This window comes from Peromyscus maniculatus, chromosome 16 (genome assembly GCF_049852395.1).
Source record: "Peromyscus maniculatus bairdii isolate BWxNUB_F1_BW_parent chromosome 16, HU_Pman_BW_mat_3.1, whole genome shotgun sequence".
In the NCBI taxonomy this organism is placed as follows: Eukaryota; Metazoa; Chordata; class Mammalia; order Rodentia; family Cricetidae; genus Peromyscus; species Peromyscus maniculatus.
In genome coordinates, this window is record NC_134867.1 from 14,668,774 (window position 1) to 14,687,358 (window position 18,585).

The window sequence follows — 18,585 nt, forward strand, 5'->3', positions numbered from 1 at the left end:
ACAGGCATTTTTCTGTAGTATTTTGTAAAGAAGTTGTAGACAATGTGGATCGCGAGTCTTTAAATTCACTGAAAGCGAATAAGTGACGAACTCATGTCAGGCTTCCGGCTGGAGACTTCCACACGGTGCTCTCAGATCTAATTCTTCAAACAAGCCACACTTTATTAATGCTGTTGCTTTTTACAGACGTCCAAACTGAGTGCCAGAGAGGTCGAGGTGACTTCTCCAGAGCCAAATGCTAACAAGCTAACTTGCGATTCAAGTCTTGATTAAGGCCTTCGTAGAGGTAAGCACCCAGGAATCTGTGTTTTCACGCAATCCACAGCGGGGTCAAGACTGAAGGTCATAATAAGATGCAGATCGGGAGAACCCATCCTACCCCCGGGGCACCAGTTAGGGGTTATATATTGTTGGATGCCAAAGAATGAAATTTCATGTTAGATCTTTGTTGTAAGCTTGATTTGTTTGCTTGTTTTCTTTCCAAAGGACTGAAGTTGTCAGGGGTGAGCTGATCAGCTGCTTGACTGACAGCTGTCAGTCAAACCTTGGCTGTTGCTACAGCAGTTGCTAAGGAGCCCAGCCAGCGGATGATGAGTCCAGGACCACTTCTGCTGTCTCTGTGGGTCTCAGATCCTGTGGCACTGGGAATGGCATTGGCACTACCCCACGGGAATGGCCACAGCTCCAGCTTCAGCCCCTTTTGTCACGGCGATCCTGGGAGCTGTCAGTCAGCCAGCTATTGCTGGTGCGTTTTTTCCAGCTCTTGTAGCTCTGTTTGGACCATCACTTGGCTGCTCAGGGAGGCTCCTGTCCAGTCACAGGTGCCGGGAGGAGGTCTCCTTCCAACAATATAAACCAACAGTAGCTTTCACGGCCACGACCCCAACCATGGCTTTCGCTTTGAAAACGACTTAATTTACTAAGAGCTACTCCAGGCACCCTGAATCAGCTCTTGAAAAGTTGTTTCAGCCATGACAGCATCAGATGATCTGTCACAGGCACTCCAGGAGTCACCTAAAACCTTCAGTCAAGTTGGGCACTGATTGCATCCATGGCAGGCCCAGTAAAATCTTCACAGGCTGTGTGACGATGTGTGTGGTTGTAGACGGCTGTGTGCATGGGTGACAGACTGTGGTAGCCACCCGCCTCTCACTGTTCTGATCAGATCTTCCCCCTGTGCCGTCCTACCATGCTGTAATACTAGGCACTCACAGAGTCTCTTCTGAACGGTCACATTGCTTACCTTGTGGTCTTTATCATGGAGAGTGGGTTGAGCTGGTGGCATGAAAAGCGGCAACTCTCTGGGCTACCAGCCTTAGGCACCCCCAGTAGTAGCTAGAGGGCAGCAGATGAGTTCCAGAGAATGGCCCTGAACCGAGACAGGTGCAGACTGAGGCTATGAAGGGCTGTGGAAGTGTCTCTGTGGAGAACTGAGACTCTGGGGGCCACAGAAGGCAGAGGTTGCAAAAACACAAGTTGATGCAAGGGAAAGACTATGGAAAATGGAGAGCCGGAAGTACTGCAAGCCCCCGCCAAGGCAGCCCAAGGCCGAGGAGTACGAGAGTCCCTCTCATTGATGCGGAGAAGCAGAGCTGGATGCGAAGAGCAGAGACTCCTCGTCCCCTAAGCGCAGAGCTGCTGGCGCTATGGGAGCTGCAGTTCAACAGCCACATTTTCCACCCAAACATGGCGGAAGAACCCTTAGCTGGCTGGTCACAATAACGACCATAATTTATCATTTCCAAGCCTAGATCAGGTAGGAAACGCTGAATATGCGATAAAGAGTTTGAGAGAGGAAAAACTACACAATAAAATTAATAAAAGCAGAATCCTCGGGTTTAATCTTCAACTATTCTTGAAAAATTCATAGACTTAGTTAACAGCAACAACCACTGCAGCATGGACTAGACCGTAAATCATTGCCAGCAAGGCTGGATCCAGGTGCTATTACTCCCTGGCAGACAGGGCTTCTGGTCCACGCGGCTTTGCTGATGCAGCTGCTTCTGCAATGATGCTCTGTAAAGGCTTTTTTTTCCTTTGATTTATAGTTTGAAGTTAAAATTAGCAAAGAGTTTTTACAGCCGCACAAGAACCATAAGCATCTTTCTGTCACTATCTCAAATACTGTCGACATTTTGATCTCATATTTCTCGCTTGGCTAGAAACTAGGTTTGGATGCAGAGAAAAAAAGAACAGGGGAAGAAGAAAAAAAAACAGCCAAACATGGAAATGATCACAGAACTGTATGAGACATCTTAAAGTCTTCAAAGCATTGTTTGGCTTCTGCCGCCACTTTCAGAATCAACAGACGAAGAGGTGGCGATAAGGACCCGAGTGTTTCGCTCTGTCTGCCTCCCTTGCCGCAGCCTTGCCCTGTTTATCAACGTCGCGCGCGCACTCGCACACACACACAGAGAGAAACGAAAACAGACCACGCTCTCTGCAGGCCACGACTGAGGCTTCCTTTCATCTGGCACCGTGTAGCCCCAGAAGTGTGTTACCAAGGGAAGCCATCACTCACTGGTGGCTTAGTTTTTGTTGTTTCCGTTTGGAAGTACTCATCCGAAGAATCTCTGCGAAGGAGACTATCAGCTCTTCCGTTCTTCAACCATGAATTTTCCTTTAAACGCCAAATACAAACCTGAGGCAGATCGCCTTCATTGTTATTAACGTTTTTAAGAAAAATAAGTCACCTTAGGAACAAAAGCAACCCTTTAAATCATCTCTCGTCTTTAAGAATCCCTGTAAATGCTTCTGCTAACTAGGGGCAAACTGCTCCGTACTACTCCCAGCATAAAGGTTGGCCCACTGCAGTTCCCAGAGAGCTGAATGCCTGCAATTCAGCTCTACGCCTCATTATCCTAAAACACTCTCTACACGAAATGTGCTTGGATAAATTCTGTACACACATCACTTTTTCAAAGCCTCATTTTATCCTCAAATCTTTTGCTAAAACGTACTGGGGCGGGGGGGGCGGGGAATGCTCTAGGGCATTGACTTTAACCTCTTTTGCCTGTTCAGTCTTGTCTCGGGAGAGCAAGGGTGGACAGGACCAGGAAGTAACCCACAGAGAGAAGCAACAAGACTCTTTACTGAACACAGAGAGTTTTCACTCTATGAATAATCCAGACTTGACCTATTAGGGAATTGGTTTATAATTTTCATCAGTAAAGAAAAGTAGTTCGCAAAAGTAAGAGTGGCCAAGAGAATAAACTGGAATAAAATTCTGAAAAATGACCCCACTTCTCACACTTATAAAAAATTTAGTAGCACACGAAAAAAACAAAAAAGTCCTATTCAGAGAATTCACCCAAAATATTGTAGTTAGGAAGCATTAAGGTCCCTAACTGTTGGGTGCTGGCTACGCTTAGTGGCAGAAGCAAAGTACAAACAGCTAATCCTATGGTAGAAGAGCAATAAATTCTTTAAGGCTATTCTTGAAGAAAATGTCCCCACCACAACAGCCTGTAGGCAAGCCTGTGGTACATTTTCTTGATTGACGTTTGCTGTGGGCGGGCCCACAGCCCACTGTGGGTAATGACACTGCTGGGCTGGTGGTCCTGGGTTCTATAAGAAAGGAGACTGAGTAAGTCCTAGGGAGCAAGCCAGTAAGCAGCATCCCTCCATGGCTTCGATGGCTCCTACCTCCAGGCTGGTCGGGGCCCACAGAGGCTCCCTAGTAAAACCTTACTCAAGGTCAGAGGATCGGAGCTTGCTTTGTCCCGCAGGGCTGCATAATGGGAAGATTTGGCCAGGGGTATGGGTACCAGGTGTTTTGAAGGGTCCATACTTGGCTGTATGTAGTGCTTTGCTCTTGAAAGGGGGAGGTCTTCTGCCTCTCCCCTTGGTAGTATATAAAAAGCCAATTAGAATAAATCTCAAAGAGGCTGGGTATTGACCCAGGGCCCTCCCGAAGCCATCCTGCGTCTCTGTCTTATTGTCTCCTTCTATATTTCTATCTAACACTTCCTCATTCCTCTCTCCTCCCCACAGGAACCCTTCAACAGGTTGGAGCTGGACTCTGACAGACTTCCACACAGGCTCCTGCCTTGAGTTCCTACCCTGACTTCCCTGAATGATGAACTACAAGCTGTAAGGGGAAATAAACGCTTTCCTTCCCAACTTGTTTCTGGTCATTGTGTTTCATCACAGCGATTGACACCCTAAGACATGGATTTTTTTTTTTTTACAAAGAGGAGGGGGGGGCAGGAGGAGAGGAAAGGGAATAATGCAGAGGGAAAGTCCTTTATTAAAGATTAAGAAGCCAGTTTAAGCTTCAAGTCCCCCACACTTTGTCTTACAGCTGGAGTCCTGTTCTGACCTGTTTTGAATTACACGTCACCTCAGGTTGGGAACCATGGGCTAGGGCAGGCCAGACTCACTCAAGGAGAAAGGAAGACCAAAAAAAAAAGGCAACTGCACCCAGAACCACCCCTTTCGCATCCGCTTAGAAAATGCATTGGCTGGGGTATCCGAAGCTAAAACTTGGGTTCAAGGAACGTTGTTCAGGGATTGAGTTCCTCTGTGCTCCTCTTCACAACAGAGCACTCGCATAGATTTTACATCCTTTGGCATAATTACATAGATTGCAACGTACATGATGTCCATTCATTTTACAAAGTAGATTTTACTCAGAGCTACATGTATTTCCTGCACTTTAAGAGCCAAAGTCTCAAAATAGCAACATGAGAAATCATATGTAAAATCAGTGTCTTACCAAACAAACACAGGAAGGACTAGTTATGTACATTCAAGATTGAAATAAGGAGTTTAGCTTTCTGGAAATTTTAGATAAACTCCCAAGCAGGAGTAGTGTGCTGAAGTCTCTGTCAGAAGTAGCTTCTTAGTCTCTTGTCTCATGTTGGCCATTCTTAGCATTCCTTAGGAGCAACTAAAACCCACATTCAGTGTAAACATCTCTAGCATCACCAAACATCACGTCTACAAGTCAACTCTATAAAAAAAAAAAAAAACATACAGTGACCACAAGACTGGAAAAGCAGGCCGCCAGTTTTCCAACACTGTCAGCGTCAGTGTTCATTTTCTTAATTGATGGGTTTACTCACTTCATTTGTGAAATTCAAACGAGAAGTCTCACCTTGTGATGCCCAAATTCATTCAGGATGCTGCCCAGTTTCCTGGTGTTGCTATGCAGCTTCTGAGCAGCCACAGCTGGATGTGGATCCCGCCAGTCAATGGCCAGGCGGTGATGCCAGAGGCGCCGGCTCTCCAGAACGTGGGCTGATTTGACGCTAGGGTCGAAACGATGTACTTCACATCCGTCCTTGGCCATGCTCACCTCAAAGTGTGTGTCATCATTGCCCAGCCTGGAGACCAGAGAAAGAAAATCAAAACAAAAAAAATACAATGAAGCAAAATTAGATGAATAAATTGCCAGCTCTAATGCCAGTGTTCCTAGTGACATTACACATTTTGTTTTAAAACATGTCTAATGTACACATTCAGTGAACTTCACATATACATGCTCTACACACACATATGCATGCCCTACACACACATACACATGCCCTACACACACACATACACATGCCCTATACACACATACACATACTCTATACACATATACAAATGTTCTACACATACATGCTCATGCTGTATACACACATACACTAATACATTATAGGCCAAAGCCTCCCTACACACACATGCACATGCACTACACATGCATACACTCATACACTATAGACCAAGCCTCTGGATAAAAGAAAACTAATCTGCTAATACAGATTAGGGAATCACTAGCCAAACATGTAGGCTCATGTGGGAGTGGTTTGATTGGGTTGTAAATTATATTAGCAAGGGAACAAATAAGAATACCTGCTAGCTTCAATAGGCACGCTACGATCTATATATTCACAGAGGCTAGGAATAGAGTAAGAGACTGGGGGAAGGTCTCCCAAGGAAGGAGGAATAGAATATAGAGTTATGGAGAAACTGGAACAGGATTAAACAGAGAAGGGGAGGGGAGAGGGGGGTAAGGGAGGGAATATGGAGAGGGGCAACTAACACTAAGGGCTATTTGAGGGGTCATAGGAAAGCCTACTACAGGAAAAGCTTTAAAAAAACATATACATGTGTGAATGAATTTAAATGGAGTCACCAAATCATGGAGGAGACAAAGCCCCAACTAGACATTATTTGCCATTCAGTGAAACCTCCAGTGCCAGGAATGGGCTACATCCAGTTGAATTGCTGGTCAAAGCGGTCCCATGGAAACCCCAAACAGCTTGGCTATTGGCAAGACCATTCGTGGCTCTCCACAAACTGATTGTGAGGCTGAAGACAACACTTACATCTTTCTTAAATATGTTCATCGGATACAGAGAAGTTGAGCTGGTGCCTCAAGAGTCTCCACCCCTCCTAACTAGTACTCATGGTACTGGAAGGTTCTCTGCATGCTACTAGGGGAGAAACATAAGCAGCAATCCAGTTGCAAATCCTGTCATCTACAATGGGGATCTGTCTGTGTGATATGCTTGTGCAATCGTGGCACAAATGTGAGAAAAACCAATTACTATCTCTTTGGATTTTAGGCCCACTCCTTGAGATGGAACCCATTCCCAACATCACTTAGGTGGCCTAGAACCTGAGACTAGAGAGGCCATGGACCTAGGGGAAAACCAAATACTCTTGTTCTGCTAAAGGAATGGAGCACTAAAATGACTCCTACGGACATGCTGCTAGACCCAAAGGTGCTCACTCAGCCATCCCCAGAGAAGCTTCCTTCTGTAGTAGACGGAAATCGATACAGAGAGCCACCTCTAGACAATGTGCAGAGTGGGATACATCCCCTCAGGGCTCAGGGAAGTGTGTGTGTGCAACTGTGTGTACAGAGGAGGTGGAAAGATTGTAAGAGCCAGAGGAGATGCGGGGCACCAAAGAAACAGTGTCTTCCAGACTCTACAAGGCTGACATGCAGATGAACTCACAGAGACTAGAGCAGCATGCACAGGGTTTGCTCAGGTCTAGGTCAGATGGGGTCCCAGCACTCAAATGAGGAGTGGACCTGCGGTCCCACCCCAACCCAGAAGCTATGTCCAACTGACAACCACTTCCAAAGGAAAATCAGTTTTCTCCAGTGAAGGCTCGCTGGGTGTATAAATCACACTTAATAGAAGGCCTCATGCCCAGCGGTACATGATAAACACAGAACCAACTCAATGGTATTTTTGGAGATTTTGTTGTTGTTGTTCATATTGTTTTGTTTGGGATTTTTTTTATCTTACTGGTCTTTTGCTTGTATATTATGGCTTCCGATTTTGTGTTTTATGGGTTTTGTTTTTGTGTTTTGTCTCTGTGCTTCTTTTGTTTTTTCTTTGTTGTTGTTATTATCATTATTATCACTGTTATCATTATTATTGTTGTTCTTTGCCTGTTTCTTTCCTGAAGAGAGAGGGAAAGAAGGGGCGGAGTTGGGTGGGTGGGGAGGTGGGGAAGATCTAGGAGGATCTGAGGGAAGAGAAATTGTGACCAGAATATATTGCCCGAAACAAAATTGATTTTCAATAAAAATAAGAATATCCACTAGTCTTAAGAGAATTTTCTCAGCAAAGGCCAAAAAACGATAAGGCTAGGATTCGTTCCTTTGAGGGGAGCTGCTTTCTAATGAGGCGCTAATTTGTCTCCATGGTACTAAGCCTGGCGCTGGGCTTGTGGACAGCCGCTGTGTTCTTTTAATGGAGGGTATTTTAAAGCCATCCGGGTAAAGGGAAAAGGGCAAAAGTATGCTTTTCTACTAGATCCAGAGCACAAGGAAAGAGTCTATACCTAAGTTCACAACAATAAGGGGAAAAAATGATGAACACATTGTACCTAAGCACCTAGTAGGTAGTATGTCATGTAGACAGTTCATGTGCTTGCAAACACTGGGTTACTAGGAAAAATCTCTTATTTAATGTAAGAATCACCACGTTGATCAAAGTACCAATTTGAATGGAAAACATGGAAAACCAGAAAAGAGTCATTTTTTCATGGTAATTAAGACTTCTCTGCCAAAAATTCTTTCCTTTTTAGAGAGGGGATGGAGGGAGAGAAGGAGGGAGGAAGGGGGAGACACACACACACACACAGAGAGAGAGAGAGAGAGAGAGAGAGAGAGAGAGAGAGAGAGAGAGAGAGAGAGAGAGAGAGAGAGAGAGAACCTTGCTATGCAGCCCATGGTCTTGAACTCATAATCCTCCTGCCTCAGCTTCCTACTGCATGGAATACTAGCATGTATAAACGTGCTTAGTTCCAAAGTCCTATGATTACTAGTGATTTAGGACAACAAAACCCCACAGAATGTCTGTAACACAGTGGCCAAACCCATACTAGTGGAGATTCTCTTTGATTACTATTCCAGACTGCTGCACAACTTGGGCACACACATAAAACAGGAGCTCACAATCATTCTGCGGTTTTAGTTAACAAAATAAGCTCTCATCTACCTAAAACTTCAAGGTGGTCCTGTTCACTTTAACCTCGCCCTTCACCCCACCATCTGGCTCTCTTCATCACGGGATAACTTGACATGTCCTTCAACCCACAATAAGCCTCAGCCAGATCTCATCAACCCACTTTAGTGAGAACACTCAACAGTCCCACTTCCTCTACCTGAGCGGTCTTGTTGCCTATTTTCTTCTTTCTATGAAACCCACTTCAGAACCCCCCCTCCATCCCTCCCTCCCCCCTCATCCTCTCCCCCTTCATGATGCTGGGGATCAGGCACAGAGCCTTATGCGTCCTTGGTAAGCTCTCTGCCCCCTGAGCTCCAACCCGACCCCTTAAACTAGTTTCTTATCATTCTAGCTTCTACACATAGAAAAAAAATCATAAAGTAAAAAGCAGAAAAAAGGAAAAGTAAGTTTTTCAATCCTAGAAATTGTAACCATCAACTTCTAGAGATGAATGTTTAGTCATTTTTCTGTATCTTTCCAGGATTTTTCTACACATGCACAAGGGATGGTCTCTATTATAAAGTATTAGAAGCACATGTCTACACATGTAAGTTAATCAGTACATAACAGAGATATTTTATATGATACAGCAGATGACTGGAACCTGCTTGTTAATTTGTAATTTTTATTAACTGAGGTTACTTTTGCTCAGTCTACTAAATCCTCTTCTCAGAAGTAGGTTAGTCTGTAACTGTGGAAAAATAGCACTTATAGGAATAACTTGAAGAATAAAGCATTAATTCCGGCCCCTGGCTTCACCCCGTCACAGAGGGGAAGGTGTGGTGGGAGAGTTCCCAGCATGGCGGACAGGGAGCAGAGCAGGGCAGTAACATGAAGGACCAGGGCAGGCAGAGCCCCAGGGCACCCCCCCAAGCACTGATTTCCCCCAACCGGGTCCCACCTTCTACAGCTCTAACCCCTCCCGACACTTTATTCACATCTTGAGTTCATCACCCCTAGAGATGTACTACACTGACCCCCACAGATACCCCTAGAGATGTACTACACTGACCCCCACAGATACCCCTAGAGATGTACTACACTGACCCTCCACAGATACCCCTAGAGATGTACTACACTGACCCCCCCCCACAGATACCCCTAGAGATGTACTACACTGACCCCCACAGATACCCCTAGAGATGTACTACACTGACCCCCCACACACAGATACCCCTAGAGATGTACTACACTGACCCCCACAGATACCCCTAGAGATGTGCTGTGCTAACTCCCTAGGCATGTTTTAACCCACCCAAGCTGCTGAGATTAACATCACAATCAGTGTATATGGACTATAGGATCATGGCGTTTCACCGTGACATCCCCACACCATTTAATTTTAATATACAAATATGTACTGTGTTGGGAAGCAATAAGCTATGCTTATTTACCTAGTGTATGTAATTCCACCTTTTGTGTATTTAAAATAATGATCTTTCCAGGCTTGGTTTACATTTATCAACTTTCATGGCAGATGTAAAAAGTAAGAGGAAAAATTAAGATACTGCACCACACATCCCAAGGTAACAGAACCAGGAGTAGAATCCACGTCTAACACCTCCAATGCAGGCACACACACACACACACACACACACACACACACACGCACACGCACACGCACACGCACACGCACACGCACACGCACACGCACACGCGCACATGCGCACGCACACGCATGCATGGGTGCACTCTCCACACACTCCTTCACAGCAGGTGACTTGGGACATGGGGCTCTGGAGGAACATTCCTCTCAAAGTCTAGAAAGTTGTCACTTTTTGGAGAGTGAGGCTGTTGAGCTTGCTTGCTCCTGACTCTCCTGTGCCCCGACAGTGATGACAGATAGACCTGCAATGTTGCCCTCAGTGACAAAAAGCTTCCTGTAAGGTCTGCCACTCCCAGGACATACCACAGTGTCCAGACACAGCACACAGCAAGCTTCAGTTCCCCATCTCACTCCTGTACGTAAACGAGTATATAGAGGATGCTGCACAGGGGCAAGGCATCCGCTGAGCATGAGGACAAAGGGGGCACACGTGTCCTCAAGCTGAGGGAGCTCACGAAGTAGTGATGAGCAAAGAGCATTTTGAAAAAATTATTATAACAATACCTATTATTAATACAAAAAATCTGAACATAAACCATCTCCTATCGTTATCTCACTTCAGAGAGAATTTGCTGCAGAAAATTTACTTGATAGAAATATTTCCTTTAGGTGTAGTCCATAGAGCCAGCAACACAGATCACGTGTGTGGTCACATGTGTGGCTTCCGTGGCAAGGTCTGAGGTGGCTGGTCCGTTCTCCCCTTCTCCTGTCTTTGTTGCAGTCACCCAGGAAGATAGAGACGTTTCTTGTGAGGCCACATCCTGAAAGCTGCACACATCTCTTCCACTCACAGCCATTGCTCATGGCTAGTCACATGGCCATTGCAGCTCCAGGGAAAGCCGGGGAATCCGGGAATCCAGAGTGGCTGTGTGCCTTGCTAACTTCAGGAATTATGTTAGCAAAAGGAGACCAGGAGAATGGACGGTAGGGACAATTAGTAACTTCAACAGTTCCCTTCTGAAACACTCTAACAGTTAGGATGCACACTGGAAGGCTTCTAGTTAGGACGGCCACCTCCCCTCCATAAGTGAGGGGTGAAGTTAGAAGATTCACTAATAAATATCACATCAGGGCTGAGGTTTTAGGGCACAACAAATTTTTCTCCATAGCAAGAGTATCAAATCTAAAAGGTTTCTAAGAACTAAGAAGGGAAAGACAGAGCTAAATTTCCAAAAATAGGCTAGACTAGAATATCAGGATAATCATTGGGGTTTCTCTGATGTCTCAGAGTAAAGCAGCCAGGTCGCCTGCATGCAGCTGTGTGGAATGTACACTAAACATCTGTCGGGTGTGTTTTTCCCACAGAATGGCCATCATGATGAAGTCCTGGTAGACAGCACCAAGAGTTCTTGGGAGAGAAGTGCTTGTTTTCAAAGTTGTACACAAGTGTTCTTTGGATGAACTACAGTTGTACTTTAAGCATGTGACCCATATATCTTGGCAGCCATGTGCTCTTACATAACACTGAAAGGTAAAAGAGTGGACTGTAGCAGGCCTCTGGTTAGCCTTTTTCTAAGCAGGCTGGAGGCTCTCATGGGAAGTGGGTTTTATGCCCCACAGGAATCAAAAGCTTAGGGCATAGTATATGAAAAGACTCTCAGGAGCCATTACTCTGTAAGGAAAGACAATTTAAAGCCACAATGAGATACCCCATCCCAACTACCAGGAGGTGTCTAATTGAAAAGGCCAATATGGTATTGACAGGATGACAGTCATAGATTATTAGTAGGGATGTGAAATGGTCTATATTCAAGATAAATGAAAAGACATAGGCTCAAAATTTACCCATCAATGCTCATTTCAACCTTGATAATAACTAAAATGGGGGAAATAATGCACTGTCCATCAGCTGGTGTGTGAAGAAACAGAATGTGGTACTTCCATACAATGGGCTATGACTCAGACCTACAGAGTAATGGAGTGCTGGTACATGCTACACTATAGATGAACTATGAAAACACTGTGTTAGAGTCAACAGTCACAAAATGTTATATATTCCTGCTACATATATCATGTGATTCTATTTACATGAAATGTTCAGAAAGGGTGCCTTTATAGACAGAAAGTCAAGTTAGTGCTTGCTTAGGGCCAGGGGGTAGGCAGGGAGAGGCTGAACCATCAGGGAGCTAAAGAGTAGAGGGAAAATGGGAGAAATGTATATCAGCTCCAGGGCTGTGGGGAAGGGAAGGGTGAGGGAAATGTCTTAAATTTAAGTGGAGTGATTAAAAGAAACCTCTGATTGGTGTATTTAAGTATGTGAGTCTATTTATACTTAGTATAGAGGTGTATTTATATGTCGATAAAACCGTTAAGAAGCTAAAAACAATAAAGATAAATCCAGAGTACAGAGCAGAAGTTTTTAGCCCTCATCACTGGAGAAGGGGTCTGGAAGTGGTGAGAAGCGTTTTCCTCCGGAGTGTGAGCGCACCAGCAGTATTAAGGAAGGCACTCTGGTCTGGTGGCAGGCTAGATCTGTAAATTGCTAACTGTGTGTGTGTGTGTGTGTGTGTGTGTGTGTGTGTGTGTGTTGGAGGGTTCTTAAAGCTGATGATAGATAATAAAATATTTTATAATGATTGATCCCTGTGTTAGTAGCATTGCATGAAATTCCAAAGATTCATTTAAAACATGAAATCAAGCATGATGGTATATGCCTTTAATCTCAGTACTCTAGAGGTTGAGGCAGGAGAATCTCTGTGAGTTTGAGGCTGACTTGGTCTGCCTAGGGCACTCCAGAAGAGACAGGGCTACATAGTGAAACCCTATCTTAAAGACAAACCAAACTCATGTATTTTCAGGACAGTATCAATCCCAAAGGAATGAAATGGATTTTAGGGAACACACACACACACACACACACACACACACACACACACACACACACACACACACTTCCACTTTTTTACAAATAAAGCATGGATATTATACGTTGCATGAACAGCTATATAGTGTGTCTATGGTATTACCAGACCATAGCTGGATTATCAGGGAGAAAATACCTAGAAGCATGGAGGACCACAATCTTCTTCCCCATTCACATATCCTATGCTAACACTGCTCCTACTGGCTCCATTCAAGCTCTGGGAAACAAATGTATTTCTCTATGAGGCTCATTCATTCTTCTTGAAATGCTCCCAGCCACATTGCCGGTTTTCTGTCTGAAATACTGGCTCAAGTTGCCTCACCATGTGTGACTGAGAAAGTCTTCTGTCTTACACCAAGAAATCATGTTTTGAAACCAAATAGTATAATTTAGCCCGGAGCGGGAGGAGATGAAGACCGGGGGAGGGGGGGTGGGAGGGTGAGGGGTGGGGGAAGGTGGGGGGTGAGGGGTGGGGGGAGGGGGGTGTCTCTGCCTGGTGTCTCTCCTCTTCCTATCTGCTCAGTTCTACCCCTAAAACACAGTCGCTGCCATGAGGGTAAACTAAGCGACTTCTCTCTCTGCTCCACCCCTCCTCTGCTCCCGACACCACATCTGGACAATCCCCTCTCCGCTGTCTGTACTGGAGGACTTACTGGGAAGAGCCTGTCTGACATGGTAAGGTATATACTCTCCTCACGGCCTTTTCCTGTTTTTCAGTTTCTCTTCTTTTTCTCCCCTTCATCACTTCCCTCCCTTTCTCGGGCCTTCCTGTATGCCCACTGGTCTACTCTATACCATTTGAAAAGTGAAAAACTGAATCTGAGTTTTGATAGAACACACTGTACCAGACAAGCGTCTTTTTACATCTACTGTGAAATATGAAATTTTGACTCCCAGCGGAGAAACGTTAAGCCCTGGGAGAGACGGTCAAGGCAGCGCCTGCTTCAGTTATGAGGGTGGAGGAGAAAGCATGGGGTGGACGAGACACAGGCCTATTGCTCTTGTCTTCTGACTCCTGGATTCTCATGCCAGGCTCCCCCCAGTTGCATCTGCATCTTTGCTTTGCCTGGGCATCACTGGGCCCAGCAGAGGCATAGTTCTGCTAGTGCCCTTCTCAGGAGTCACACGCACACTTGCCCGTCGAGACCACAGATTCCCCAGCCACTCCCCGCTGTCACAGAGCTGTCCCCGACACTGGTGACACAGGGCCAATGTCCCCTGCGGTGGTCCCTCATTTCAGAGCCACTGCTTGTGTGTCTCCTCTCAGCACTGCTTGAGATGGCAAGTAGCAAGTTCACCAGAACAGGAGGGACGTCTGGACCCCAGACCCCAAGCCACAGCACAGTCACCATCCTGATCCACTGCGCACAATCCAAGTGCCATTTTTTTCTACCACAAATGCTTTCTTTAGATTCAAGTTTTCTCTCTTTCTTTTCCTTTCCCCTGTTTCTTTGTGGGTTTTTGTTTTGTTTTGGGTTTTTTGGGGGGTTTGTTTGTTTTGTTTTGTTTTGGGGGACAGGATTGACTGGCCTTGAGTTCACAAAGATCCGCCTGCCTCTTCCCCCTGAGTGCTGCCATTAAAGGTGTGGGCCACTGTGCTCACATTGACTGCAGTTGGTAATAAAAACTTTCATGTTTTTCATCAAATATTGACCCTTATAATATATATATTCATTTCTGTTTCCACAATAATTCAGAAGTTCTTATTTGCTTTTTGCAAAGCTGATTTTGAATGTAAATGAAAGAAAATAATCTTTTTTTCTCTATGTAATAATCTGGAATCTTGCTGCAGAACCGTCTTATCTAACAGCTTGGAAGCATAAGGGGGGTGGTGGTGGAGAATTTCCAAACACCTCCTAAATAACTTCCCAAGTTTTATTTTATTCAGTTATATTCTTAAATGAATTTATGGTGGAATGTAAAATGTTAAGCAGAACGTAAAGTCTGGAACCAGGAGACAGGATGGAGACGACATTGCCAATTTGCATGCTATACTCGGCAATTATTTTTTGACCTACTTTCACAAATTTTTAATGTGACATAAAACAAAATCGGCTGTCAGGATGCTCCCTGCTTCTTACGGCCTTGAAGCGTGGCTGGGGGCTTCCAGGAGAAGCTCAGTTCTAACCAACAGACGGCACTGTTCCTGTCTGACTTAAGAACCATTTAACACCCAGCCTGTGTCCCCCTCTCAAGCAGACCTTTACAGACCCAATACCATCGTGCCAAGCCCCACCCAGAGACACCTGCACCCGTTCTTCATTTGATCCATTTGTGAAAGTATGAATTAACTTCACACTTCTATTTGAATTCTTTCTTGTTTTTCTAAAAATCCACAATGACTTGTAATCCTTGATTTTGGACCCAGGACCTCACGTTTTCCCAGGTTGGCCTTGACCTCATTTATATAGTAGAGGATGACTTCGAACTTCCGATTCTCCTGCCTCTACCTCCTGAGTGGTGGGATTCTAAGTATAGATGCCTTGGTTTTGCAGTGCTGAGAATCAAAGCCAGGGCCACAGGCATGCCAGGCAAACACTCTGCCAGCTGAGCTGCACCCCTGCCCCCACACTGCTTGTAACAGTTTGATAGCAGTAACAGTCCCCCTCCTAACCAGCTCCTTTGGGGAGGTCTCCACAACACCCAGATGTCTGCCCTACCCACGACCACAGAGTCCGGCAGATGTCTAAATGTGGGCCGTGGAATGAAGTAAGTAAAACCTGTAGTTGGGGAGCAGGGATGTGTGATATTGTTTAAGGTCTTCTGAACTGCTCTAAAAAACACTACAGTGGTCTAGCCTGAGCACTACATGGCTTCTATAAATAGTCCCCTAAGCAGAATGTTCCAAATAGAAACGGTTCTCGCCTGCTTTGTTTTGAGGCATGTATCATGTTGTCCTGGTTGTTTGTTTTGTTGTTTTGTGTGTGTGTGTGTGTGTGTGTGTGTGTGTGTGTGTGTGTGTGTGTGTGAGCTTTGTTTTATTTTGTTAACTTGGCACAAGCTAGAGTCATCGGAGAGGAGGGACCCACAACTGAGAAAAGGCCTCCATAAGATCGGGCTGTAGGCAGGCCTGTGGGGCATTTTCTTGATTAATGATTGACGTGGGAGAGTCCAGCCCACTGTGGGTGGGGCCATCCCTGGGCTGTGGTCCTGGGTTCTATAAGAAAGCAGGCTGAGCAAGTCCCTGCAGCACTGTAAAGAGCTCCCCTCCACGGCCTCTGCTTCCGTCCCTGCCTTGAGCTCCCGCCCGACTTTTCTGGGTGAACTGTGCCGTGGCACTGTAATTTTAATAAACCCTTCCTTCCCCAAGTTGCTTTTGGTCATAGTGTTCCATCACAGTGATAGAAACCTAAGACACATAAGTTCAGGACTGTTTACAAAAAGTGCTAATAGACTTGGTGAAATTGTCTCACGTTAATTTATATCCGTCATTTAATAGAATCTCAAAATCTGTTTGCATATGGAGGTCGTTTTCAACCTGTATAACCAAGTCAGTGTTTTGACAAAAATTGCATGCTCTTTTAAAGAATTTCCTTTACTTTCCTCTTACCTAAATACAAAGCTACACATAGACTGATCTCTCTCTCTCTCTCTCTCTCTCTCTCTCTCTCTCTCTCTCTCTCTCACACACACACACACACACACACACACACACACACACACACACAGTAGTGGCTGTTATCTCTCTTGGGTCATTCATGACTACATGTAGCATTCCAGGCACACTGTTTTCCCCAATACAGCCATTGATATTTCTCTCTCTCTAACAAAGGTGCTCTAATTCACGCTGGAAGCCTCTTGTGTCTTCAAGGGGATCCTCCTCAAGCTGAAAAACAAAGCTGCTACCTTATTACCAGCAGGACCAGGACGGGAGGAAAGGTGGCTCCTACCACCTACCAAGATGATCTCAGCCCTTGCTCTACCAATACCTGCCCTGCACAGCAGGCCAGCCTGAATCCCAGGCAGGAGACAAATCCCATCGCCTGCACACACTGCCCCCCGCCACCCCCTGTCGTCACTGAGAAGGCCTTGGCTGCCTGCATGAACGTCTGTGTTCTCCTCGGCTATAAAGAAACGTCTTACCCTAAGGAGTAGAGGCGGCACCGCTTGCTGCGGATTTGATGAGCTAAGCCAAACCTGTCATCGAGACACACCAGCCAGGGCCTCGTTGCAGGGCTGGAGTCAGTAGCCAAGCTGTCTGCACCCATGCGATCGCATGCAATCTGTAAGGATTGGAAATCAATATGAATAATTTAAAATGCTAGGTGATGAATGGCAGGTAGAGACTTAACTGCTTTCCCCCGCTCCTGGAAACAGTGTGGGGAGAGTTATGTCCTCCACTGCTAACTGCTCTCCTCCCCAGGGAACCACAAGACCGCTGTAAAATGTTCAGAGGAATTTCAATTGCCTGCCAGATAAGAAGACCCAGGGAGGGTGTGAAGGGAAATGGGACGCAGTAGCCATCTGCCCAGACTGCAGATTGGGAACCAGGAGGGGAAGGAAGAGGGGTCGGGAGGCTGTGCGTCTAGGGGCTGAGCAGACGTTGACAGAGGAGCAGATTAAGAAGGATGTCTGGACGGAGAACTGGGCAGTGTGGCTACTGCAGCACCATGCTGAGCAAGGTGTGCGTTCACAAGGTCACCGGTGCCTTATGAGGTGGGGCCACCGAGGCCAGAAAAGGAACCTGTGCTGTCCAGGGTGATAGCCGATCCTGGGACAAGGGAAGTGTCTGCTGAGAAGACAGGATTCTTGGTGATAATCTCTAATGAGCTAATTATTCTAATGAGAATCTCTAATGAGCTGCCTCCTGGGGGAGAAGGGCGAGAGCCCCGGAGCAGAAAGTGCTGCCCAGGTAACCCAAGCATTTTTCCTAAAGCATGCATCACAATTAGATAGGAAAACCGAAGGGAGGGTGATGGAAGTTATGCAGAAAGAAGTCTAATTCCGGCACACAGTAAGCAAATGAACTTCCTGAGGAAGGATGGCTTGAGTCAGAGGCTGGTACTGTGCTCGGCCAAGGCTAATGGAATAAATAGAAGAACACAGTTATGAGGCCCAGACATTGGCCTTACTGAGTGACCAAAAGTCTCCCTCTTCCTCATCCCTCAAAACTCTCTGAGCCATCCAGGGGGGACGAAAGATCCTTCCAGATACAAAGGCACTCTGGGGTTCACTGCTTTTGTTCGTGGGAAAACAACAGCAAGTAATTTTTTTTTTCCTTAAGATATCCTAGGCCTGGCAAGACAGCTCCGCGTGCAAAGCAACTGCTGTAAGTAGTGTCTTGGGTCATTATAACTGCGATGTTGTCTGTCACTCAAGCACTCATGAGCAGAGACATGTGCATCCTGGGGGCTCCATGGCCAGCCTAGCTGAATTGCGAGCGCCAAGTTCAATGAAAGACCCTGTCTCAATAAATAAATAAAATTAAAAGATGGAAAGCAATGGAAGAAAGCATTTAATGTCAACCTCTGGCCTCCACATGAACACATACAGGCAAACATGCAGAGTGTACAAGCACATGCACGTGCATGCACACACACACACACACACACACACACACACACACACAAAACTAAAAACAGGACTAGAGTGCAGGCTTGGTGGCTCTTTCAGAGGACCAGGGCTCAATTCCCAGCATCCACATGCTAGCTCATAACTGT

The 18,585-nt window shown here is 45.7% G+C and overlaps 1 protein-coding gene across 3 annotated transcripts in view; it reads right to left on the minus strand.

The window, feature by feature from the left end:
* The window catches only part of Mettl24 (methyltransferase like 24), a 109,700-nt gene that overhangs the window by 51,228 nt on the left and 39,887 nt on the right, over positions 1-18,585 (minus strand). For 2 of the 3 annotated variants that reach the window (XM_006982786.4, XM_042262029.2), the window contains exons 3-4: positions 17,009-17,148; positions 5,099-5,327 (exon numbers count right to left, since the gene is read on the minus strand). In XM_006982786.4, the coding sequence (XP_006982848.1) occupies positions 5,099-5,327; positions 17,009-17,148 (369 nt within the window). Of the gene's footprint in view, positions 1-5,098; positions 5,328-17,008; positions 17,149-17,217; positions 17,278-18,585 lie in introns of those variants that run through there. The other variant, XM_042262031.2, reaches the window with a different exon arrangement.